Source organism: Hippopotamus amphibius, chromosome 4 (genome assembly GCF_030028045.1).
Source record: "Hippopotamus amphibius kiboko isolate mHipAmp2 chromosome 4, mHipAmp2.hap2, whole genome shotgun sequence".
NCBI classification, from domain to species: domain Eukaryota; kingdom Metazoa; phylum Chordata; class Mammalia; order Artiodactyla; family Hippopotamidae; genus Hippopotamus; species Hippopotamus amphibius.
Window position 1 is genome coordinate 48,053,300 of NC_080189.1, and position 24,510 is coordinate 48,077,809.

Below are 24,510 nucleotides of genomic sequence, written 5' to 3' on the forward strand. Positions count from 1 at the left end.
GGCTTGGAGCAGCGCTTTTCCAGGGTGAGGATGAATACGCTGTGTGACATAAAAGCAACCCTCCTGCGCAAAAGGAGACCAGTGTCCCCAGTTCTTTTGGGAGGGAGGTTGGGAGAAATCTGGCCAGAGCCCATTTCAGTGGATCTAAGTTGGGAGGTGAAGAAGCCTCCTTTGCAGCAGGAACTGGGGCTGGTGAAGGCTGGACAGATGGTCTGAGCAGAAACCTGAAGGCAGCCCTGCAGATGCCAGGCCAGTGAGAGAGAGAGAGAGGGAGGGAGTGTGTGTGTGTGTGTGTGTGTGTGTGTGTGTGTGTGTAGGGTTGGGGGGAGATGTGGGTGGGACATGGGGAGGACAGAGTCAGAAGGGACAAAAGCTGGTGCCACAAGAGGTTTGAGGCTGGGATATCCAGGCCATGACCTGACAGGGCAGGGCAGGGGTGACTCCAGCAGGAAGAGGCACACACAGTGAAGGGCACAGGAACCTGACACCCCTGACCCAGGTCACTCTCTTGGGGGAGAAGGGCAAAAACATGGGAGGAGGAATATCCCAAACAGTCGGTTAAACCTGAAAGCAGCTTAGTTTGAACTCCCTTGAATGGACGTGTTACAGGCATGGCCAGCTGCAGATGTCAAGTGTCAAGAACTAAGTTAAATTCAATTGTTCGAAAGAAGAAAACGACAATTTTGTGCACCTGAAGAGCGAATGTGTGGCTCATCTGCCCCTTTAGGTACGGATTTAAAAGTACCCATAATGTATATATCTTATGATCCCAACTATTCAAAAAGAAAGCCTGCACAAAGACTGGAAAGAAAGAGATGAAGGGAAAAAAGTTAACACTGCTTCCCTTTCATGGTGGGCCTACGGTGTTTTCCACCTTGTAGATTCCTATATGCCCTAATTTTCCCAAATGAATTGGGTATTAATTGATTAACTTTTTAAGAACAAAAGTCATACCTACCCACAGTGGGAAAATTCAAAATTCAACAGTGAAAAGGCACAAAAGATATAAAAATATAAACAGTAGAGAAATAAAAATTCCCTTTCCCTAACAGTATCCACTGTCCACACTTTCTTGGGATTCTTTCTAGGAAAAAAATATGCATATATGTGTCCTGAATAGAGCATGTCTTACTTTTTGAATGGAACAACAACAGAAAAACCCTTTCATTTTTAAAAAAGGGAAACACAGAATCTCAAGTTTTTAAGTTAATTTCCCTCTATTATGAAACATTCCTTTTTTGTGGTTAAGAAAACACTTCTTTGGTCTCTTCTCGTCACACAGTTTATGTGGATGTGAGGGGTGGGTTGAAGAGAGAATTAGCAGGTTATTCACAAAACTTTTATGCAAAAGAAGGAAAGGACACACTAAATAGAGTTCCTTTTAGAATTCATGTACAAGTGTTCTATTTGAGAAGTATATAATGGGTTTCATTTTCTCTTTTTTAAATTAATTCTCTCCTTTTTTTTCCCTCTGTGAGCAAAATCCAAATCAATATACTGAAGAAAAAAAAGTCATATTACAGCCAGGTTGGAGATTAGGGACATGGGGGTGGAAGAAAGAGGAGGCCATTGATTCAGGCAGGTATCCAGAGCCTCCCGCTGAATTCCCAAGGCCCTGGTGGGAAGGTTTAGAAATGCAGCCCCGGCAATTAGCAAGTGGCTGCTGACCTGGGACAAATAAGAGGGTCATTAATCACAAAAGTGAAGCTCTGATGGGTAAGGGAATAGAAGAAGGTGGTTCTAGGTTGGCTGGGAGAGCTTGGGAGGTGGACTTGAAAGAGACTTTGCCTTATAACACCTCCAGGTTGGATGTGAGAAGAAAATCGAATCGTGCATCTGCCTCCTGCCCCCCCCCCCCCCCCGCCGCCTTTTGCTCTGGGTGGTTCTGCCTGCTGTGAGCTGTGCACCTTGCCACAGCCAGAGACGGCCAGTTATCTTTAGGGTAATGCATATTTGCTTTGCAGTAGGTTTCTGAGAAAGTAAAACAAGAGATGAAATTAAGAGGAAAATGGGGGAAATCATAATTATGGTATTAAGGCAATTTGGCTAATAGATCCACGCCAAGAGAAATGATCATTTTGGTTTTATGAGACTACAAGGAACTGGGATGACTTTCCTGAGTGTTGTGTTTACAGAGGTAGATGCAAGTAAGGAATTCAGCCTCAGTGTACCATCTTTGACACCCTAGCTGTTTATATAGTATTGAGGTAGAAAGTGAAATGAAATACTAAGAGAGCCACAATTATGGAAAATGCTGCCTTACATTTCAAATACTTGCCAGGCACGCAGTGGCTGCTTTTGTGAAGAGAACTGAATGTAGCAGGAGATAGTCTCCCTCCCACATTCATGGAAGCCAGGCACCTGAATATTAGAAGAAAATTCAACACAAAGCGATCTGATTGCATTTATCCTTATTATTAAAGTCTTGCACCATGGACATTTGATGAAGATTATATTGGACAATTTTTAATATTTAATATTTAAATGACATACAAAGTGACTACTTATTACATTATTAAAACAATGAATAGTATAATACATACTCTCTTCCATAATATTTTGGTCTGTTTTCCACCTATATTAAAAAGAAGAAAAGTATTAATAATGCACTTGAATTTAAATCAGATAAAAATACTATTCAAATAAACAGAGAGTCCTGGGAATAATTTTATTACAGTTTTTATTCCCCAAAACAGAGATCCAACACACTCTGGAGTTAACCAACACATTCCACTATCCTGAGGAAAAATGACCTGGAATTGCCATATTTCTCTAATCATCAGGCATTCTCCACCTAAACTCAATCACCCAATAAAAAAATTTTCAAAGGAAATGAAGTGAGGCTTATTTTAATATTAAGGAACTTGTAAAAGTATTACAAGGCTTCACCCTGAAGGACAGAACAAATACTTTTAGCATGAATAAAACATAAACACTTACTTCAATCTTCATCTAATCGTTTCATTATGTATTGATAATAAAAATGGGGAGCACACCTGGATTAAAAAATATGTTTAATTTGGTTTCTTACCAGATAAAATCAATATCCTAACATTCTTATTTTTTTCAACAAACGGCTAAGTGGCTTGAAACCAGAGGTACAAGCTTTGGAGAATAAGATTTATGAGTTGACTGAAAAGCATAAACTTTCCAGGAAAGATGTTTCAATCACATCTTGAACCTTGGGGTTATCACACTGGACTTCTATCTACCACATATATGTGATAATCTACTCTCACAGGAACTTCATTTTCTTACATTCGAGGTGTTGGAGTTGTTGAGAAATTAACACGAATTCTCATGTTCAGCTTTCATTCTTCCAGTCTGACTCCAAGAATACTGAGAATATGTAGAGCTACATGAAGTTACGGATTTTCACTGATGGTTATAACAGCAAGTTCATGTTTATTTGCTACAGTAGAATATGAGCCAGGCAGCTATTTCATTTACAGTCATTTCTGTCTACAGTCAAATGGGCAGTTTTCTCAGCAGGGCACAGTGGTGGGATCTGAAGGCAGTCTCCTAGCCCATCTTTACCCTCGGAAGGATGCAGGGGACCTGAGTGGGCAGTAGGGAGCTATGGACTAGAGGAAAAGGTTCAAAAGGGGGAGCCAGGGCTCTGTGGGCCATCTTGACAAGCCTGCTGGCATAAAACTAATCATCTAGACACTTCTAAATATGTGTTCACTCTTCTGTGCATTTTACACTTGCAAAGCACTGAACCAAGAGAGGGCATTCATCACTCTTAATCTTCAAGGTTTGAAGCCTGCGGGGGTGTCATTTACGAAGGAGGATCTAAATAATATCATTAATGGAAGCACAAAGTGTGTAAAAGCCGCCTTGCTATCTGATGTGTACCATTACTTTCCGTGCTGAAAAGCGTTTGAATGTGAGTCGAACATTTTGTCATTTACATTGTTTCATTGGCGTTCACAGTTCTTTCTTACTCTCAGGATCCTGTAGATATGTGGTTGTAACACCAACGTTTCACAGAAGAAAGTCAGAAATTTAGAAAAGCTGGTGGCAGTAGACAATACATAATAGGCAAACCATCTCTCCATTCTTTGAGAGTCAATATTCCACATTTTGAAATGACTCCCTATTTATCAGGTCAATTTTATTTTCATCTTTTTGGCTGAGCCATAACACACATTTACAAATCTAGGCATAGCTCCTAACCCCACTCCCTTCCTCCATCCTCTTATCTTTCCAAAAGAGAAGGAAGAGTAATAAATCTAACTTCCCAGACAGATAACATGGTAGATACAGCTTACTACTAACTCCTGGTGTGCAGGTAAGTAGTTCATTTTACTCTTAGGAAGACAAATTGCTTTCAATTCATCCATCACTCATAAAAATATATAGCACATTTATGTGCAGATCTCTATGTTCAGCCCTGTCATTGTTTGTGAAGTGATGACCTCACAGGTGTGAGAGGAAAGATACAAGGAGCTCAAGGGTGTTCTGTACTTGCTGTGGGAGGAAACACGTGAACAACCTAACATAGGCCCCCAAATAGGGAAGTCAATATCTAGGGTGCCTTGAGGAATACTAAATAAGATCCTGCCTGCAGGACCCTATGATCCAATTGAAGAACAAATCTGCATATGAAAACTGCAAGAAAATAAAACAAGAGCACTGAATTGTGTGGGAGAGACTACACATGGAATAGGGCCATGGAACAGGCCCCAGATACTGCACGAAACATATACTAAAATAGTATTCTTCGTTTATCTGAAATTCAGATTTAACTAGGCATCCTGTTTTTATTTCTTTTTTTCTAAATCTGGCAAGCCTACATAGTGGGAGAGGAAAGGTGGAAATAAGAGACAGTGAAGACAGAGGATGTGGGCAGTCATCTGATCACTGCTTCCACTGTCTGGCCTGTTTTGATAGTGATCTGATTCAATCTCTCGTCCCTGTGTTGTCTCTGTAGCTCTTAAAGAAAATATAGCTGTCCTCATTAATGTTAAAGAGAGAGAGAATGGCTGGGATAAAAATACAACAATCACCTCTTCCTTTTCCTAAATGTTTTGCTCACAGGAATCTAAACATAGTCTTTCTCTCCACCATTCACTAAGCTTTTAACCAGTCAAGAGCTTAATTTAAGTTAAATGACCCCAGAAAAATCATAGAATGTTCACATTTTTTAAGGTGGATAATTTTGGATCCTTACATCCAGACAAAACAAAGTTGGCTGATGTCAGGGCTCCAAGGGACGAGAGACCTGGCTAGACAAACTAGAACCTCTACCCTGTGACCGAGTATTGCCTTAAAGGAGCCTGACTCTGTCCCCAGGCACTGCTCCACATCAGACACTGATGGAGTCAGGACCCACCTGTGAAATGCAGATTTGTTTTATTAAAGAAGACATAGCATTGGATTTCAATTTCCAGGTGTATGAGATTCTCTTCAGTGAATGAGACAGAGGACAACTGATAAATAACGTAAGGCAGCTCAGAAGCTCCTGCCTTTTCATTGAGAATTATGTTTGTTAAAATCAGGCAACTTGGCAAAAAAAATGGAGGGCTAATTTAGGTAGTCGCGTGGATTCAGGAAGGGACAAAGATGGAACATATCCCAACACGAAGGAAAGTTGGTTCTAGAGCTTCCCTCCCACCGTGGTCACCCCCAGGACAACGGTGGGAGTTGAACAGACCATCACCTTGGTAAAGCTGGTCATTGTGGATGTGACCAACAGAAATCAGATCTGCAATGCCTGCTCTTGGGGATTAGTGATCCAACTCCAAGAAATGAAAGAAGCCCAACATTTTTAGGACAAAAAAGTAATAATTTGTAGACATACTTTTGTATCTTCCAATACTGGATCCTTTCATGATCTACCTGGTTCTGAAAGGAACAGCCCTCTTTGCAAAAGGAGCACACCAAGTAGATCAGTGAACAAACACCTGAAATGGGTCCTCCCCAAGACACAGGTGAATTCAGTGTGTGTGGTGTGACTGTGCAAAATGGTGGCTGATTCTTTTTATAAATATAACTGAACATCATATTCTAAATAAGCATCAGTTCTAGGAGACTAGTCCCCTAAGGTGGGCAATACATGCCACTGATGTCACTGTTGATGAGAACACTTTTGGAATTTCTCTTTTGGAACTGCTTTAAGAATTGCTACCCTTCCTCTTGCTATCCTTATAGCTGCATTTCTCAAAGTGTGGTCTGGTCATTCAAAACAGAAACTTCAGGATGCTTGTTAAAGATTGCAAGCTCCTGATCCCTTCATCAGACAAACAATCAGAATTACTGAGGGTGGGGCTTTGATGTGTTATTTAATCAAGTTCCCCTGGATGATATTCAGCACACACTAAAGTTTCAGAATCACCTGCTAAACAGAAACATACATTTGTTTTTTCTGAGAATGGATTGAGAGTAGCTAACAGGTATAAGTTATTCAGAGCCAAATTCAGTAAATAGGGTGAGTGATAAACTTCAAAATACATTTGAGACAAAAATGAGGCATGATCCTAAGATAATAAGATTTGCACTGTGACATTTCTGAAGGTACTTGAGAAGGGCATTCCCAGTGCACTCTGAGCAGTGGGGAAATTGGTGGAATAAAAGCACAGCTTCCCAAGATAACTGATTGGAAAGCGACCACCCTCATGTATTATACATTAAAGTAAACTACTTCATGACTTTATAGTCACACCTCATATATAATTATTGCCAGTACCGTGACTACTGAAGATGGTTTTAGTCCTGTCTAGCCCTGTCCATACAATGCACCCCCAACACGTCCATCGTTTTTTGTATGTTCTTATTGTAAGATCCTGAACTTTCTTTTAAGAAAATAAAGGTGGATCACAAGATGACTGAAAGGGCAGGCTCTAGACTCAGACTGCCTGGCTTTGAAGCCAGGTCAGTATGTCCATAAGTGGATTACTAATGTCTCTGTTACTCAGTTTCCTCATCTTTAAAATGGGGATGAAAACAAAAGTACCTGCTTCATTGAGTTGTTGTAATAATTAAATGAGTAAATACATGCAACATGGTTGCAACAGTGCCTGGAGTACAGAGGTATTCAATGAATATTAGCTCTTACTGGGATTCAGAAAGAGCTTTCTGTGTACAGAAGGAAGAGGTAGGCCCATTATTTTCTGTGCTCTTAAAGCTCCTTTCACTGACACCTGTTGAAAAACTTGACATCTCACCATATTTTAAATCCTTACTTGGCTGCTTCTTTATTCTGTGAGTTTTTTGTTTTCACCACCATTGTACTCCTAGGGTCTCACCCGATGCCTGACGCAGAGCGAATGCAGACACCTCTCGTAATCTGAATCTAATCCACTCTTAAAAATGTGCCGGGCAGCAGAGTTTCAAACAGCAAGAACCTACATCCCATTATTTTAAAAGGAAAAAAATAATAATTCATTCTTCGAGCATCTAAAAGTATCAATGTCCCAGATATTACTAAAATGTTTTTAAATAATTTTATACCAATCTGATAAGAATTTCTGCATAACATAAAATATTTAAACATCAATTATGTCATTGTTTAACACTTCATGATGTAATTAATAGGTATGTTTATGTACACTTCCACAGCTGAATAGAATAGGAATTTCATTATCCTTCTATACTGAGCATGTTCTATAATAAAAATAAACAATGAGGTAATATTGCCAAAGATTTGAAAGATACTATCTAAATTAGACCCGAGTTGCTAGTGCCCCCAGGTACCTGGCCTAAACAAATACTGAGGAGCTAAACCCTCAGGGGAAAAATAGGGAGAGTTATGGGTATGATATACAATACGTTCAAACAGGAGGCTGAGCAGGAGGGCTCTGAGGTATGAGCGGAGCCCCTCTGCCATCATTTAGCTTCCCTGCTACTCGAAGTGTGATCTGGGGACCGGCAGCATTGGCATCACCTTGGGGCTTGTGAGAAATGCAGAATCACGGGAGTCATATACACATTAAAGTTTGAGAAGCCGTCACACAGACAAGAACTTGTGATAGCAGGTTTTTAACTAGGAAAATGATTTTGGCTAAAACCTTCTGTAAGTTGTTATAGCAAATATTCGGAGAGCGGTTGTTCTGAGAGCAAAGGGTGCCTGTACTCATTAAATGTTTGCAGAATGAGACAAAGATTATGAACAAAGAGCCCCGCTGTCAATTCAATTGCTGTGTGACCCTTAGTAGGTTATTAAACTTCTTTGTATCTCATTTCCCTCGATTTTCAATAAAATTGGAGTTACAAAAATGTACTATTTTAATAAGGCTGTTTCAAAGATTAGATGAGATAATGCATGTGAAAAACGGTGGGGCTTGGAACATTGTGGTGATAGGCTAACATTTATTGAGTGGCTATTCTGTGCCAGGAACTGTCCTTAGGGTTTCACATGTTTATTTCATTTACGCCTCCAAACAACCCTATGAGGGAAGTGAGTGCGACTATTTTTCAGAGAGCCCATAAATAACTAGCTTGAGATCACAGATCTAGTAAGTGGCTTAAGACTCAGCACATATAACTTTAACTACTGTGCTTCCCAGTTTCTCCAGAGCAGATGTCAATCAATGTTGATGACTTCACTGGCTAGCAAAATTCTACACTTCGGTTTCAGACTAAATTATCTGAATTGTCCTTGATTTTTCTTTGTTAGGACTGAACACCTTAAAATCGTCTTAGAATGAATTGAATTCTGTCAATGAGTTAACAAATGAGAATTTGGAATAAATTTGTCTAGATGTAGTGATATTTTGGGTCTCTCAATGATTTTCCTGTGATTTGGAATTAGATGTATTCCAAACTACCTGGATTGTTTTCCAATTTATTCTTCTCATTTTAAGGAAGAATTCTCAGCATTGTGCAAAGCTTGAAAGAACAGTAGGGTGACAGCTGCATAGTGAGAGACAGGAAGCATAATCCTTAAATGAGTTTGCTTTATAGTCAGATTATCATTGCCTAGATAAACACGAGTTCTTTTATACTCAACACAAAGGCATTTAAAGAATATTGTGAGTCCCCTGTAAACAAGGTTTCCAATTATTGAAAAAACAAAGCTTTTATAATCCCTCAGCAGCTGGTATGTGTTAAGTTTTTGCTTAATAGAAATAATTTAAAAACCCAATTTAGCAACCTCCTACACAGGGCAGCTAGACTGCTAGATTTTCTGAGCTACAGATCAAGTGTGGGAGAAAAGGCTTTTGATAGGGTGATTCGTATTGGGGATATGGGGGCAATTTCATCCAGAAAAAAATAAATATGGGTAATTCCTTTCTAATTAGAAATCAAAGATCTCTATTGAAAAGGAGAGAAAGAAAATGCAAGTCCTGAAGCTTACATTCTTGTGGTCAGATTGCACCGTAGAGAACGAAAATTGAGCAAACTTGAAATCAGGTTTCTTTTTTCTAGTTTTCCTCAAGGCATTCCATTAACCCTTCCAGGATTCTGATGGGGCGCTGATGAGGTGCATTCCTGCCTGTCTTGATTAGAGTTTATTGTAAAAAATCTACTAGCCAGTCTTTCTGCAATAAACCTCCTTAAAAGATTACCAATGGTTTTGTTAAGTTACGTAAGTACCCACAAGTCAGGCGCCTTAGTAACCGGCTATAAATATTCTGCTAATTTGTAGATGCACACAGTATCAGATTGGGTGCTCAGGACCAAAGCAGTTTCCATTCATTTGGTTTGTTTTCTGCCTTCTTCTTCTTTTTTCCCCATATTTTTCCAGGAATTATGATTTTAAAATTAGTGATAATATTAGAACAAATAAAAAGGAAAAGACTTTTCTTAGACCACTGGTTCTCAGCCGGAAGGGGAGGTGTTTTTTATTCCCCAGGGGCTATTTGGCCGTGTCTGGAGACAATTTTGATTGTCATGACTAGTGGGAGGGTGCTGCGGGCATCCAGTGGGAGGAGAGTCCAGGGATGGCGGTAAACACCCCACAACACACAGGCCAGCACACCCAAAATGTCTGTAGCGCTGAGGTTGAGAACCCCTACTTTAGACTAAAAGAACTTTGGACTTGAGTATTCCCAAGGAAGGTTATTAAAATTTTTTTCAACTAAAATGCAAATAAGCAACAAATACTTTAAACTAATAAAATATAATGGAGTAAAAGGAAGGTAAGAGGGAATACTTGTTTTTGATAATACTCATAATTTATAAGAGTAGCTTTTAAGAAAAGACAGAAATACCTCCAGCTACTCAGGGGAATAGTTCAGATCAAATACAAAACTGAATAGACTAACCGTGCAATAAAATTAATAAGGGAACCAACCTCCCTTTCCCCTTGGAAAAATTATAAAGAATCTAAAATATGAAAAACACTAAAGAAAAAAATGTAAGATATTATTCAGGAACATCAACCAGGATGTGCATACATGTGAACTAATATTTAAATCCCTTACTCTGCAGGACTTCACACCTCACAACATGTTGCTTTGAAACTTTGCCCTGATCCCTGGGCTGAAAACAAAACTTCCACCACACACGCTCCCAATGTTACAGAGGACACCTTGGGGGTTGGGGAGTGAAGTGTTGAATGGTTGTCTAGTACCTCAGTGATGTCCTGATTTCCCAGGTTTTGTTATACAAGCAACTATGTAAATCTCATCATATTACTCGCTGCTACAAATTCTTCACTGGTTCCCCACTGCCACATGGTCAACACCACACAACTTAGTGGGTCCCTCCCAGACTATTAAAAGTGGCTCCTCCTCTCCTTGGTATATCCCGTATCTCTTCTCTGGTTTATTTGTTTCCACCACATTTATCATCATCTGAGATACTTTATATATTTTATTTTTATATTTTACTTGTGTGCCTTTTTGCCAATCTCTCCCATCCAAATAGAAACTACACAAGGGCAGAGATTTTTGTGCTTTGCTTACTGCTGTATCTCTAGAGTCTAGAGCAGAGCTGGTATATAGTAGGTGCTCAATAAATATTTATTGACTGAATAAATGAATAGTATACAGGATCTTTCTAACATGGGCTCACTTGTGTATCTAGAATGTCGCCTGTCACATTAGTAAACAGAGGATGTTACGGCCATCAAGCCATCAGCCACTGGAGCCACCCCGACTATGGTACAACCTGAGGGGATTTAGGATGGAAAAAACAGGACACTGGCCCTAGATAGTTAAGGTGCTTCTCAAAGGAATGACTGCAATGAGCCCAGACTCTTGCATCTTCCCATATACAGAAAAGTGCTAAATTCATTGAGACATCTGGTTTTTCTTTAATTAACAGTAGTCTTTTGATGTTCCAACGACCTGCTTTTTTTTTTTTTTTTTAAACTCCTATGTATCCTGGTTCCTCCCTTACCCCCTCAGAACAGTCCCTCAGAGCTATTTGAGAGGCTGTCTCCTGGGCTTACGCCCTCAGTTTGTCTGCCTAATATAGTTCTCAGCTTTTAGGTTGTGTATTTTTTTTTTTGGTCAACAGTCCTTAGCACACACACTCTTGCTCCACCTCATCCTCATTCCCCATTTAAGTTCCTAATACAGAACACCTTGCAGTTTCACACCTTGGTTCTTCACAGACTTCGGCCATTCTTTGGTTGGGATATTTGCTCTGCCTGGAATCCTAACACTTGCTCTCTAACCTGCCTATGCCTTAACCTGGCAAAATCTCACTGATCTTAATACTAACAGGTAAGATGCTGCCATCTTGGGATAATCTTTCCTGGCCAACACACACCAGTTTACGTATAGTTTCCTAACCTCTCTGTGAACTTTATAAAGGTCTAAGTTAGGGCTATGATCTTATTAGGATTGGGATTGTTGGTCTTTATAACCTCTAGATGAGAGCTCCTTGGGGAAAGGGCTCCTGTCTTCTCACCTCTGTTGTCCTAGCAACCAACAGCGCATTAAATACTGAACTCAGCTTCAATGGAAGTAATACATTATTTGAAAGACAGCTCTGCTAATGGCTCTACATTCCCTTTCTGGGCTCCCTGAAATTCCAAAAGGGGCCTGCATGGCAAGATAGGCAGTACTGGTGGCTCACACCTTGGTCCTTTATGCTTTCACGCCATTGCACAAAACTCGCACCCCTCCCAGTTCTCTGAATCTCCAAACAGTGAAGAATGAAGCTCACAGGGAACATCCACAACTTGTAGTGAGTGATTCTGCTAATCTAGTTCCTGCACATTCTTGGCCCAAGGGGTGAACATGTGAACCAACATAAGCTGCTCAAATGCTCTGATCCTGGAATTTGCAAGTTGAGGAGAAACAACTATTAAGAGGAATGGTTAGTGTCGATCACATGCATGGCAGAGCCAAATGGCAACAAGAAAAATAATTGCTAATAGTCATTAAGAACTCACTACGTGCCAAGGATTGCTCTGAGCACTTTCTTGATGTGTGTTAACCCATTCAATCCTCATGACCACCCCACAGGTAAAATCTATCACATGTATCTCCAAAGAGCAAACTGAAGCACAGAGAAGCAGGGTATAAAAGCAGGCTATGATATCCTAACTACACACTCTACTGCCCAGAAGTACATCCATCCTATTTCCTGCATCCCTGGAGATGTCCTGATTCACAGATCCTTCCCAAAGTCCCTTGCTCGGCTTTTTTTTTCTGTTCAGGAAATTTCTTCATATCTTTCTAACCACTCTCCTCACTAATCCCTCTTCCCAATCTTTTTTCCCCTCTAAATTTAGCCAGATTTGGTTTCTACTGCTCACAACAGAATCCTAAGTGATATTCCCATTAAATCCAAATCTCTAGGGCTAGAGCCAGGGTGGCTGTGAGGTTTACGAAGCTCCACAGGGGATTTTGACACATACTTAGGACTAAAAACGATGATTTTGGGCAGTAGTTCCCAAACATGGAAAGAATAAACAACTTCTGAGGCCTTCTACATGGATTTTGATCCACTCTCAAGGTAGCCTTCCACGAACACCTAAAAGCCCAGCCATGGGCATGGCTCTCCTCTGCAGCTGGCCCAGATCATCCTCCCAGCAACTCACTCTGACCCACTCTTCCTTGCTATGTCTTCTCTGGCACTGATTCGTTGGCTTCACCCAGCACCCACCTCTGGCCCTGCTTGTATGGGCAACTCAACTGGGTGTATTGCTTGGCTCTACTCTCTTGGCCAGGGCTTGGTACTCATCCTCTTGCATCCTGAAGCCACAGCTCCAGGAAAAATGAAATTCCTCCCATCAAGCCAAATCCCATGGAGGCCACACTGGCCAGGCTGGCTGGCTGGCCTCAGACCAGAGCAAGAAAATCAAATATGATGGGTTCCTATGTCCCTCCTCCTGATACTTCCTACAGACAGGCACCTTATTTTTTAAAAATCCCATAAAGGACAGTCAAAGTCTAGGATTTAATCATGGAGAGAAATTTTATCTTAATACCTAATCTCATATCCCTCTTGCTTCAAAATACACTTCTTACGTTCCTTTGGTCTTTAGTACAGATAAGAACCTGAGAATATTCTCTATAGGAGCAGGTTTCCACTATGAGAAGCTGTCTCCATGCCACCCGAATGCCTGTTCTTCCTCACACTAAATAATCCTTGCTCTTTTAATCTTTTCCAGTAGATCCTATTTTCCAATCCCTAATTCATCTTCATTATTCTCCTTAGAACTCTCTTTAAATTCTCCACATACCTCTTAGGCTCAAAGAGCTTGAAGTACCCAATAGAATCGAATCAAATCAAGGGGAAAGTAATGCTACTGTTAAATTTCTAGGGGGAAATGATCGGGTGACTACACCCCTTTAATTCCTCATTCTTGTTGGTAAATTCCTTCCCTCAAAGCTTAATGGGATTTGGGTTAAGTGGTACTGTATGTACTTTGGAAAAGGCAGAGAATGTCCATCGTTCTCATTCTTCTCCCCAGAAGTTTTTTTTCTCTCCCTCCTCCTAGAAATGTAAGATCCAAATGTAAGTATTCAAATGTATATGCTCAAACTGATGGATAAAATTAAGCTACCTAGAGAAAAAGGGGACAGAACTTGGGAGATGGTAGACATTAAAGATTATTCAGCAGAACATTCTCAATATGGATTGCATGCCTTTGGAGCATTTTTACACATGTTTTTCTTCCCTAATCATCTTTTCCCAGCAAAATTTCAATACTACAAACAGACTGTATATCTCTTGCTGCTCTACATGTATATCTGTGCTTCATACATTGAAATAGTAACATTTTTGTGTGCCCCCTCAAGAAGCCATCTGCCCCCTTCCTTGGGCAGAATACTGCCCCCGTGGAGAACTCATTGTCTGGTGACATCTTCATGGCTTTCAGAATGCTTTTACATTTACTATTCTACCAGGAAGGTGGACTATGTAGCTTTGCCTCCTTTTTACAGATGAAAAAGCTGCAGTTCAGAGTGATAAGTTAATTTGCTCCCAGTCCTACCCAGAGCTAGCAGAAGATTCGGGCTGGAAACCCAGTTGCTGATTTCAGGTCCAGCAGTCATTATGTTACACAGTGACGATGCCATAAAAGCCAGAAGCCTGTTCTCTATTATTTAACAAAAAATTTCTTAATTTAGCATTTCTGAAACAGGCATTTCCCCCAAACAATTCCCAACATGGTCATAAATAAGTGTAAAAGTGCCTTATTAATGTTTGTCCTTGCTTTCAAATTCTTTTTCTGACAAATTATTCCATGTTAAAAAAAATTCTTGAGCTTACAGTGCTTCCAGCAACTCTTGACACTGAGACACTCTCCTGCCTCTCAGGGCTGAGCACCCAAGGGATTGTTTCTGTTCCCTGGGCTGGAACATGCCCTGACATTGCTCTTCTTGCACAAACAATCTTTGTTTTTCTTCTTGACATTTTATTATGAAAATTTTCACACAGGCAGAAATATTGAAAGACTTTTCCAGCAAACACCCATATACACACCACCTAGATTCTACAACATGTGCTATATATACTTGCTCTATGGCATATCTATTTCTTCATCCCTCCATCCATCCACTAATCCAAATTTGGGGGGGGGGGCTGTATTTCATAGTAAATTACAGACACGGCACTCTTTTCCCCAGATGCTTCAGCCTGCAAATCATTAATGAGAATTCAATAACATGAAGAGTTTTAATAGGAAGGTAACATCAGCTCTGCTCCTGAAATTAAAGAAAGTGAGGTTAGTTTGCATGTTCAGATGGTGTTCCCAAATAAAGAGATTCCACACATCTCTTTAATTTCCTGCTTATGGCGCACTGGGCCACCTCTTCTAACAGGCTACCATTTCCTGACCATGAGGAACGGGCCGTGAGAAATCAGGTAAAAGAACAACTTCTCACTGTAACTGCCTTGGCTTCTTTCATCAAATTACATGTGTTAAATATGAAGGTCAAAATGTTTCTTATAATGGCTTGGGATCAAATTCATCCTACATTATGGGTCTAAAACTCCCTATTTGGCTAACATTTATATAAGTGCTTGGGAAGTGGCAGAAATGAAAGACCAATACTTCCCATAGACAAATGCCAGGCACTGCTCTGAGTGCTTTACATGTTTTAACTCACTCTTCAAAGTTAATTCTAGTGCATGGGGTCAGGAAACTTTTTCTGTCAAGGGTTAGATAGTAAATACTTTGAGTATTATACAATCTGTCTCAAGTACTCAATGTGGAAGCATAAAAGCAGCTGTAGACAATACGTAAAGGAAGGAGCATTGCTGTGTTCAAATAAAACTTTATTTACAAAAATAGCTGGCAGAATGTAGTTTGCCAATGGCTATGCTAGACTAACAAACATTAGAGTCCATTCTCAAAAATAGCTTTCATGGCATCTTATAGTTAGCTCAAAACTCAGGGCTTTTGCCAATGTCTCAAAAGTCCTTTTTATTTAATGGTGGGTCAAATCATCTATTCGTGTTCATGTCCTTCTGTCTCTTATTGCACAGGGAAGAGAGAATCATTAATTTTTAATCTACGGCATACTGATGCCAACTTAAAAAATCAAAATGAACTAAGACAGCAAATGGTTGAATTATATCGTTAAACAACTGAGAATCCTGAAACCCTGAGGGATCTGATCTGTATCCTTGAATCGAAAGGTGCTGCTGCAGCAGCATTAAGCATGGTCTTTGAGAAGTCATGGAACTCGGAGGATCACAGCAGAGCAAAGGGACAACCAGAAAAGCGTAATTACAGACACGGAGAAATACCCAGGGAGATACAAGAACGATTCATCAAACAATCGATGTGTAATTACCTAGGAGGACGCAAGGTGCTGGATGGCAACCAATATGCCTTTGTCGGGCTGTGTGTGCCAAGGCTATTTAATTTCCCCCCACAGTATAGGTGGGGAGATGACACTGGCCATGTAAATAAGAAGGAAGAAAGAGATACTATCGTGAAAGCAAAGCTTGCTATTCTGTCCAACAGGACAGGGAGATACAGTGCACTGAGAGCTAGTGCCAAGACTGCAGTTTGTCAGAGGACACAGCCAAAGGTGATTGATTGCCAGTGGCACCAGTCAGCCTGGGGACGACAAGGGGAGTGGTAGACTGAGGCAAGAAGGCAGGGCCAGGACAGCACCAGCCCTGGACTGGCTTTTATTAGCAAATTAGTCGCCTACAGTCCTGAATTGAGAGCTACTCACTGAGCACACAGATGACCCACTGAGTGAAGTGACTGGAAAAGAGAAATATAATTCAAAGTATCCCTGACATGATGATAATGATTTGGTAGTTTTATTAATGCAAAGGTCCATTAAAAGCAAGAGTAAATCTAGCCAGGATTTGTGCACAGTCACAAGATAAGGAAAACATCCAACAAGAGCTGGAGTTCACAAGAATATATACTGAATGTGGACAAACATGAGTATGAATCACCTGACTGGCCCTGAATTTGAATACCTTTGTTAATTAGCCCTGCAAATGTAAGACTAAGGAGTATAGCTTCTTGGGAGGGGTGGTGGGCACAGGAAACCAGGTTATATTAAGCACTGACCATTCCCCTACAAAGACTCATATTTGGCCTCTGCAACATACAGAGGCGTGGGAAAGCTAGACACAGCAAAGAAGAAAGGCAAAGGCAAAATATTTTTAAAGAGTGGAAAATAACATCTAGGAGGAAGTACATCTAGAAAAAAAAGGCAGCTATGGGGTGACTTGGCATTGACTTTGAAGTTCATGAAATACCTAGCACAGTGCTGGGCAAACAGTAAGCATCATTGGGAAACATCTTGATTCTTCTCTTCCAGGGCACAGGGAAAGCAGCATGAAACAGAAAGTGGGGAGAGGGATTCATTCGAAAAGATATACGCACACCAATGTTCCTGGCAGCGCTGTTTACAACAGCCAACATGTGGAAGCAACCTAAATATCCATCAGCAGATGAATGGATAAAGAAGATGTGGTGCGTATACACAATGGAATATTACTCAGCCATAAATAAGAATGAAACAATGCCATTTGAAGCAACAAGGATGAACCTAGAGATTATCATACTAAGTGACATAAGTCAGGAAGATAAAGACGAATACCATATGATATCATTCACATGTGGAATCTTAAAAAATGATACAAATGAACTTATTTACAAAACAGACACCAACTTACAGACACAGAACTATGGTTACCTAAGGGGAAAGGGAGGGAGGAATAAATTAGGACCTTGGGATTAATAGAGACATACTACTATATATAAAATAGATAAACAAAAAGGATTTACTGTGTAACACAGGGAGCTATATTCTATATCTTGTAATAGCCTATAACGGAAAACACTCTGGAAAATATATGTATATATATATATGAATCACTTCGCTATACACCAGAAATTAACACAACATTGTAAATCAACCATGCCTCAATTTAAAAAAAACGAAAGTAGGGGAAGCGAGAACAATGGCTACAGCAGTGGTCCTCACACTTGAACGAACATCAGGATGACCTGCAGGGTTTGTTAAAACCCAGATCGCCGGACCCCGACTCCGAGTATGTGATGCGTAGGTCTGGGGTGGGCCAGAAAGCCTGCATTTCTGACAGGTTCCCTGGTGATGCCGCTGCTGCCGGGCTTGGGACCACACTTAGAATCACTGGGTTAGAAGCCCAGCCCTGGATCTGGACTGCCTGAGTCTGAATCTGGCTCTGCCCTTCCTGTGCTATTTGTCTCATTTCCTCTTGTAGAATGAGACAGATAACAATCGCCACGGCACTGTTATGAGAAATAACAGATGTGAAACTCCTAACCCAGTGCTCAGGGTACAGTAAGTGAGCCATATGTGTTAGCACTCATTGCTGTGGAAAGACTGACAGCAGTAAATAATTCGGCGATACCCCTTAGAGTAGCCATAGTCAAATCGGGACGGTCTGCGACGGTGCCAGCCACATTATTTTTCCAACGTCTCACTGCTTGATTAGCCAGCCCACACTACCCTGGGAAACATGGCTCGCTCGGGGCAAAGCGTAACCTGCCTCCATCAGCATCATTTCTCAGTTAATGTTTAACCAATGAGTCAAAGGTGAAGCATGTCTTTAAAACCTCACTAGTGCACCCAGTGCTACGTACCCGTTCCCTTTCCCAGAAGGTCCCGGCCACACCTGCAATTTTGTTGGACCTGACCTCTGAGTCACAGAGCAGACACACCGTGGGTTTGCTCTAGATAGCGACTGGTGTGGAGACATCTGCTTTCTGTTTAGGTGGGTCAGGTTGGCCCTAGAAAAGCCAGCACCTCCTCATAACCTCTGTGCCCTCAGTCTGGACCACCGCTCTCCTGCTCCCCATCTGTGAGTGATCGTATCTTGGGTTACGTCTGTCACAGACCAAATGAGGATAACAGAGTGTGCGTTGTAATCCACACTGCTGTCCGTTATTCTTTTTTTCTAACACAACTAACTACACGATGGAGTATTTCACCTCTAGTAGTAGCTTCTCAAGGAATTTTACTTATTTCAATCACTCACTTTCCCTCACTTTCCTTATTCTGTCTTAAGGAAAAAACCTTCCACTTTTGCCTCAGTTTTCACTCAACTTATGTATATATGCTGTTCCTTGGTGGCCCTCTCCAGTTTAGCCCTCTCCCCCCTTGGCTTGAAGCCCCTGAGCTTCTAAATTCTATAGCAGCTTGTCCTCAAGAGCCCTTACCCACTGCTCACGATATCGCGTTGCAAAGGAATACATATTTTCTAGGCGCAAACATGCAAAGACTGTGTAGCGTTAGAAGAAATTCAGAAGATTCCAAAGAGAGTAATTTTTTTTGGAAGGTTACGTATTTTGGTAGATGGCAACATTTGTTAACAAAAAAACAAAGCTTTTTATTTTAAAGATGCAGAAAACTTTTGGTTCTCTCTTTAGAAGAAAATAAAATTCATAGGTCTAAAAATTTTTTTCTAACATTCGTTTTACAAGAAAGCGTTCCCCCTTTACAACAGTGGGTCTACAAGCAACGTAAGTCTAGCTTAAGATGAAATCGCATCAACAAAAAAGCCTGACTGCATTAGGGAGTAAGAGGAAAGCCTGGGAGGAATAATGATGGGAAAAGCCCTTTATTCTAGGTTGTATCAATATTAAGCGGGGCGAAAGAGACCAGTGGAGAAAGTCTAGGATGAAAAGAAGAGAAATATATCTGACCAGGGAAGAACCAGCCTTCTGATTACTACACACAAAGCCAATTTAAAGGTAATGGGATTGATTTTTTGTTTGTGGCTTATAGAATCAATCTTATTAGCTTAAAGACATACCTTGTCTAGATATCTCAAATCAGTAGAGTTTTCATGTTTCCTCCAGTGCACATTTGCTCAAAAACATTACTTTCAATGGGTAGAAGAAGAAGAGAGGGAGGATGGTAGAATATTAGAAAACCCCTCTGAGTTTACTTTAAAGCTGTGATTTGAAACGTACTGAGTTAGTTGAGAATGATACAGCCAATCAATATGACTTAAGATCTTTCAGATGTGCCTAAGACAAGATAAAAGCCTGAAGCTAAAGGCTGTAAGACTGTAAAATCTAGGTACAGTGAATCAAAGATTAAAAAGCCTAATCATAAAATGAAATGCTTTTGTAGGCTTAAAAGAACAGTTTTTACAAATAAAGGTAGAAGAGATGAAATAGCTAGATATTGAGGAACACCAAAAACTAAAGAAGATGGACAGAAAGGGGGAAGAAGCACTTAGAGTAGTATTTACAAAGTGAAGGCAAATTGCTAGGCTGTAAAATAAGGTATTACTACACTTTAAGATAGGCCACTGTCATCTGTACTTGGCTTAACCTCTGACAATCAAGAAAAGAAAAAAAAAACTGGTTCTGATCATAAATGTTAGAAACCTCAGTTCTACAATTCACTTTTGCATTAAAAAAAAAAAAAAAAACTTTTCCAAAATAGATGATTATTCTATGGTAAGGGAGAGGGAAAGTAAAAGCGCATAGAGAACAATTTGAAATGATAGCCTGTAATTTATTTCCCTTTTTTGAAATTGCTTTTTACAATCCCATATTCACTATAGCAATTTCAAAAAAGAATGAAAAATGACACCAAACCATTTACAGTCACAAAAGAATTTCTACATATTTTGTATTCTTCAGGTAATTCTAGAGGATCTTGACTTTGCATTAGTCATGCAAGTAAATCTTGACATTTTGGCCTTTTGGAAAGGCCAAAAAGAAATTTAGAATATTCCAGGAAAAAATATTAGTGTGTGCTTACGTAAGAACCTTAACAACGGCCAAAAGTTTCAACTCACTCCCCTAATAACAGCATTGAGTAAATCTGATACGCTACTAGTAATAGTTTGAGAATTCTAAATTCCTTATGTTAGCAGTCTCTATGCCTTTTTTCATCATTTTAGCATCTATTTACTGATTGCCCACTGCTGTTTGTCTCTGGGCTCAATGCTAGGGAAGTGCCTATGATTAAGACGGGTAATGTCTCTGGAGCTTGTATTCTCCTGGAGAGAGATGTACAAGCAACAAGAAAACAGTTAAACATGATCAAAAATATAGTGTATTAAGTACTATAAACAATAAACAGGATGATATGAAAGAGAAGATCTGTAGGTGCTAAATTTTAGGAGGTTCAAAGAGAGCTTCAGTTATTAGGTGAAATCTGATCTGAAACCTGGACATGTAGAGAACTCGAGGACAAGAATTCCAGGCAAAGGGCAAATGCAAAGGCCCTGTGGTCGCAGCACTGTGGTCTGTTTGATGAATAGGAGCAGGAGCTAGTGGGGCTGCAAGGTGGTGCATGTGGAGGAGAATGGTACAGAGAGGGCAGTGAGGAAGGCAGGAGCCACACCATGGCTCACAGGCATAGCAAGAAGTCTTGCTTTCATTTTAAGAGCAATGGGAAGCTGCTGAAGCGGTTGGATTCATATCTAACAATGACGGTTTGGACTCCTGTTTGAAGAATGGAGTGTGTGTGTGTGTGTGTGTGTGTGTGTGTGTGTGAGGGAGAATGCCAAGAGTGGAAGCAGGGAGATGAGGCTGGAGGCTGCTGAGCGACAACAATCCAGGTAAGAAATGATGATGGGACAAAGCCCACGCTGGTCCTGGAGACAGAGAAGACTGACAAATGCAAGCTACACTGGAGGTAAAATGAAGCTGAGAGAAAAGGGTGAGGGTAGGAAAGACAGGCATGCAAGTTTCTGAAGTTACATGTCATTTAATGGAGTGGGGTCCAGTTCTCCTTTCAACATCAGGCTAGAGATGGCCTGTGGCACATCTACCTGAAAAGGTCAAGTAGACAGATGGAGTGAGGTATGTGGAGCCCAGGGGAGAGGTCTCAGCTAGAGATACAAATTTAGGAGCTGATATTCTGCACAGTTCCTGGCAGACCACCCAGGCACACATTTGGTAATTAATAAGTGCTTAGGAGATGGCTGATGGATAATTGACAGAAAGGGCAAGTGAGAATTTTGCATACTGGAAGATGTTTTGAATCTCTTGGTACAGAGCGCTCGGGAAAGAGAAGAGTGCCAGGTGCCACGGCTGCTCAATAAATATTAATTTACTGCAATGAATCTCAAGAAAGCAATGGGCTGTTATTTCAGTAACGGACCCTACCTGGCTTAACCGGCGCCAGAGTCGCCGTTCAGCCGCTTGTAGCTTCTGTTCCTCATCCTCAGTACCTTTTTACCTGGAGGCTGAATCCCTGACCCAGGCATCTTGCTTTGTTCTTGATCACTGCTTTTTTTGCCCTCACATCCAGAGAATACTGTCATTGCTCTGACTTTGTCCCTAATGACTGTCTCAGAACTTGCTCTTCACAGATTTCTGAATCTGCCATGAGTCATCAACACCGAGTACCTGTGGTGTGCCAAGCACCATTCTAGACACTTGACATGTAGATCCCACTTATAACAGCCTGCAAAGTAGCTGTTTGCCCTGGGGGTAGACCTTAATCCCCTGAGAGAGTAAGTGCTTGGCTCTAAGTCAGGTAGCTGGAAAGTGGTAGAACGAGGATTCAAAGCAAGTCCGGCTGACTCTGCAGCAGGCTTTCCCTCCTGGGTTTGCAAAGATCATTGGATTTTGCCTGCTAAATCAGTCTGTACCCTCGATCACCTAGTTCTCTAACAATGTCCATTAGGTAGTCGGTATCCATGGAGAGCCACCAAGCACTCAAGTCAGGTTGACCTGTGCCTGTGCCCTTGAACCACAGGGCTCCGTGCCTGTAACTGCAGACTCACTTGGTGCTCTACTGTGGAATTTATCATGTTCAGTGGGAAGACCTGGACCTGAGAGAGGCTCACAGCCTGGGAGGTTATTAGTCATCAGAGAAACAAAAGAGATGGAGTGTGCTGAAGCAACGCAGCTGGGCAGGCTGGCCAGGGACAAGGTGGCTGAAAGGAGGGGGGCTGGGGACGAAGAAGCAGGGCAGCAAGGCTGTGTATAAAATAAAGCGAGGACTCAATAACCAGCTGAGGGACAAGATGGCAAAGACACAGGAAAAAATCATAACTCACTGTTCAAAAGAAATGGCCTTTATGGCTTTATGTAAATGTGTTAATAAAGCTTCAATCTCTCTGGCCACACACTCAAAATGAAAAGCTTTCTGTCTTCATTAGGGTATGTCCCCTGAGCACACAGGTGTGCTATGAGGCACTGAGCTGTTTGCTCAAACACCCTCTGTAGCAGAAGCAATGGTTTCACCAGTGAACACAGGGGGCTGTGCCTTCGCTAGAAGGAGGCCAAGTCCTGGGAGGCTGAGCAATGTGGGCAGGAATTGTTTGCACGGGAGGACAAAGGGCCCTGAAGCTATACCCCCGCTGGCGCTCACCTCAGCAGCACCTGTTCCTCCAGCACACTCGGCCCTTTATCACCTGACACCTGCCTGGCTGGAAGGGCCCCACGCCTCCTGCTGAGGAAATGGAGCTGATGAATGTTCACTTCGTGTTCGGTTTCCCGGCAGAAGCGAGACATGGAATTCCTAGAGGCAAGTTACCTAGGAACCCAGCATCCACCAGGCATAACTTATTAATTGATAAAGGTCAAAAGGTGAAAAGGCTGGTTTAAAAGACTAGAGAGAAGGAAGAAAAAAGCTGTACACATGCCATATCCTTTCAAGGCAGATGGTGGTGGCTTGTGGCTCACAGCTCTGCTTTGCTAAGGCCTCTGGGGCACTTCCTTCCACTGCAAGTGCAGCATTAAAGATGTAGGCTGTGGACCCTCAACCAATCGGATGTCTGAAGAGCTTCAGCCAGATCCCGTGAAGAGCCTTCAAGAAACTAATCTGAATCCACGCATCTCCGCTGCTAACACTCCACCTGGCTTAGAGGACAATGGACACGGCTCCAAGGATTTTGAGAAACAAAGAAGTGCTTGGACTCTTTCTTTCTTTCTTTCTTTCTTTCTTTCTTTCTTTCTTTCTTTCTTTCTTTCTTTCTTTCTTTCTTTCTTTCTTTCTTTCCTTCCTTCCTTCCTTCCTTCCTTCCTTCCTTCCTTCCTTCCTTCCTTCCTTCCTTCCTTCCTTCCTTTCTTTCTTTCTTTCTCTCTCTGTCTTTCTGTTTCTCTCTTTTACACACACCCACACAGATAATATCTTAAATGTATCTTTAATTACATGCAATTAATGACACTCAAAGTACCAATAGCCAAGTTCTTTGCTGTATTCCCAACACCTAGATCAAAGTCACAACAGAGTAGACTCTCTCTCCATATGTTATATACATATAAAATAAACAAACGAATGAACATTTCCTATCCCCCTGGGTTACAAGTTCTAGTGCTAGACCTTACCAGTGGACTTTTAATGAATACCCTAGGAAGAGACTTTGGTTGTATCCTAATTTTACAAACATTCTTTTCACTGAGATATTTAAACTCCTCTAACTCCCTACACATGGTGATATTTTTTTCTGATTGCAAAACACTAAATGCACAGTAGGATTGAAGGAATTTTTAACAACTTGTTTCTTAATTCTCACCCAAAATACTCTAATTAAAGCATCTCATTAAACATTTGGTATTTATCTTATTCGGATATTACAGTCAGCAGGGTTAGTGACAGAACAAGATCATACCACAAAATATAGATTTGATGTCATCTTAGATTTTTCCTTACAGATCAAATATTTTCTCCTCTCAGGTTATATTTCTAGGATGAGAATGTCCCTCTATTAAAATTCAGATTACTT

The 24,510-nt window shown here is 41.0% G+C and overlaps 1 protein-coding gene across 3 annotated transcripts in view; it reads right to left on the minus strand.

Moving 5' to 3' along the window:
• Nucleotides 1–24,510, minus strand: part of CHN2 (chimerin 2) — a 293,355-nt gene that overhangs the window by 108,649 nt on the left and 160,196 nt on the right. For 2 of the 3 annotated variants that reach the window (XM_057732666.1, XM_057732665.1), the window contains exon 4: nucleotides 2,544–2,575. In XM_057732666.1, the coding sequence (XP_057588649.1) occupies nucleotides 2,544–2,575 (32 nt within the window). Of the gene's footprint in view, nucleotides 1–2,263; nucleotides 2,356–2,543; nucleotides 2,576–24,510 lie in introns of those variants that run through there. The other variant, XM_057732668.1, reaches the window with a different exon arrangement.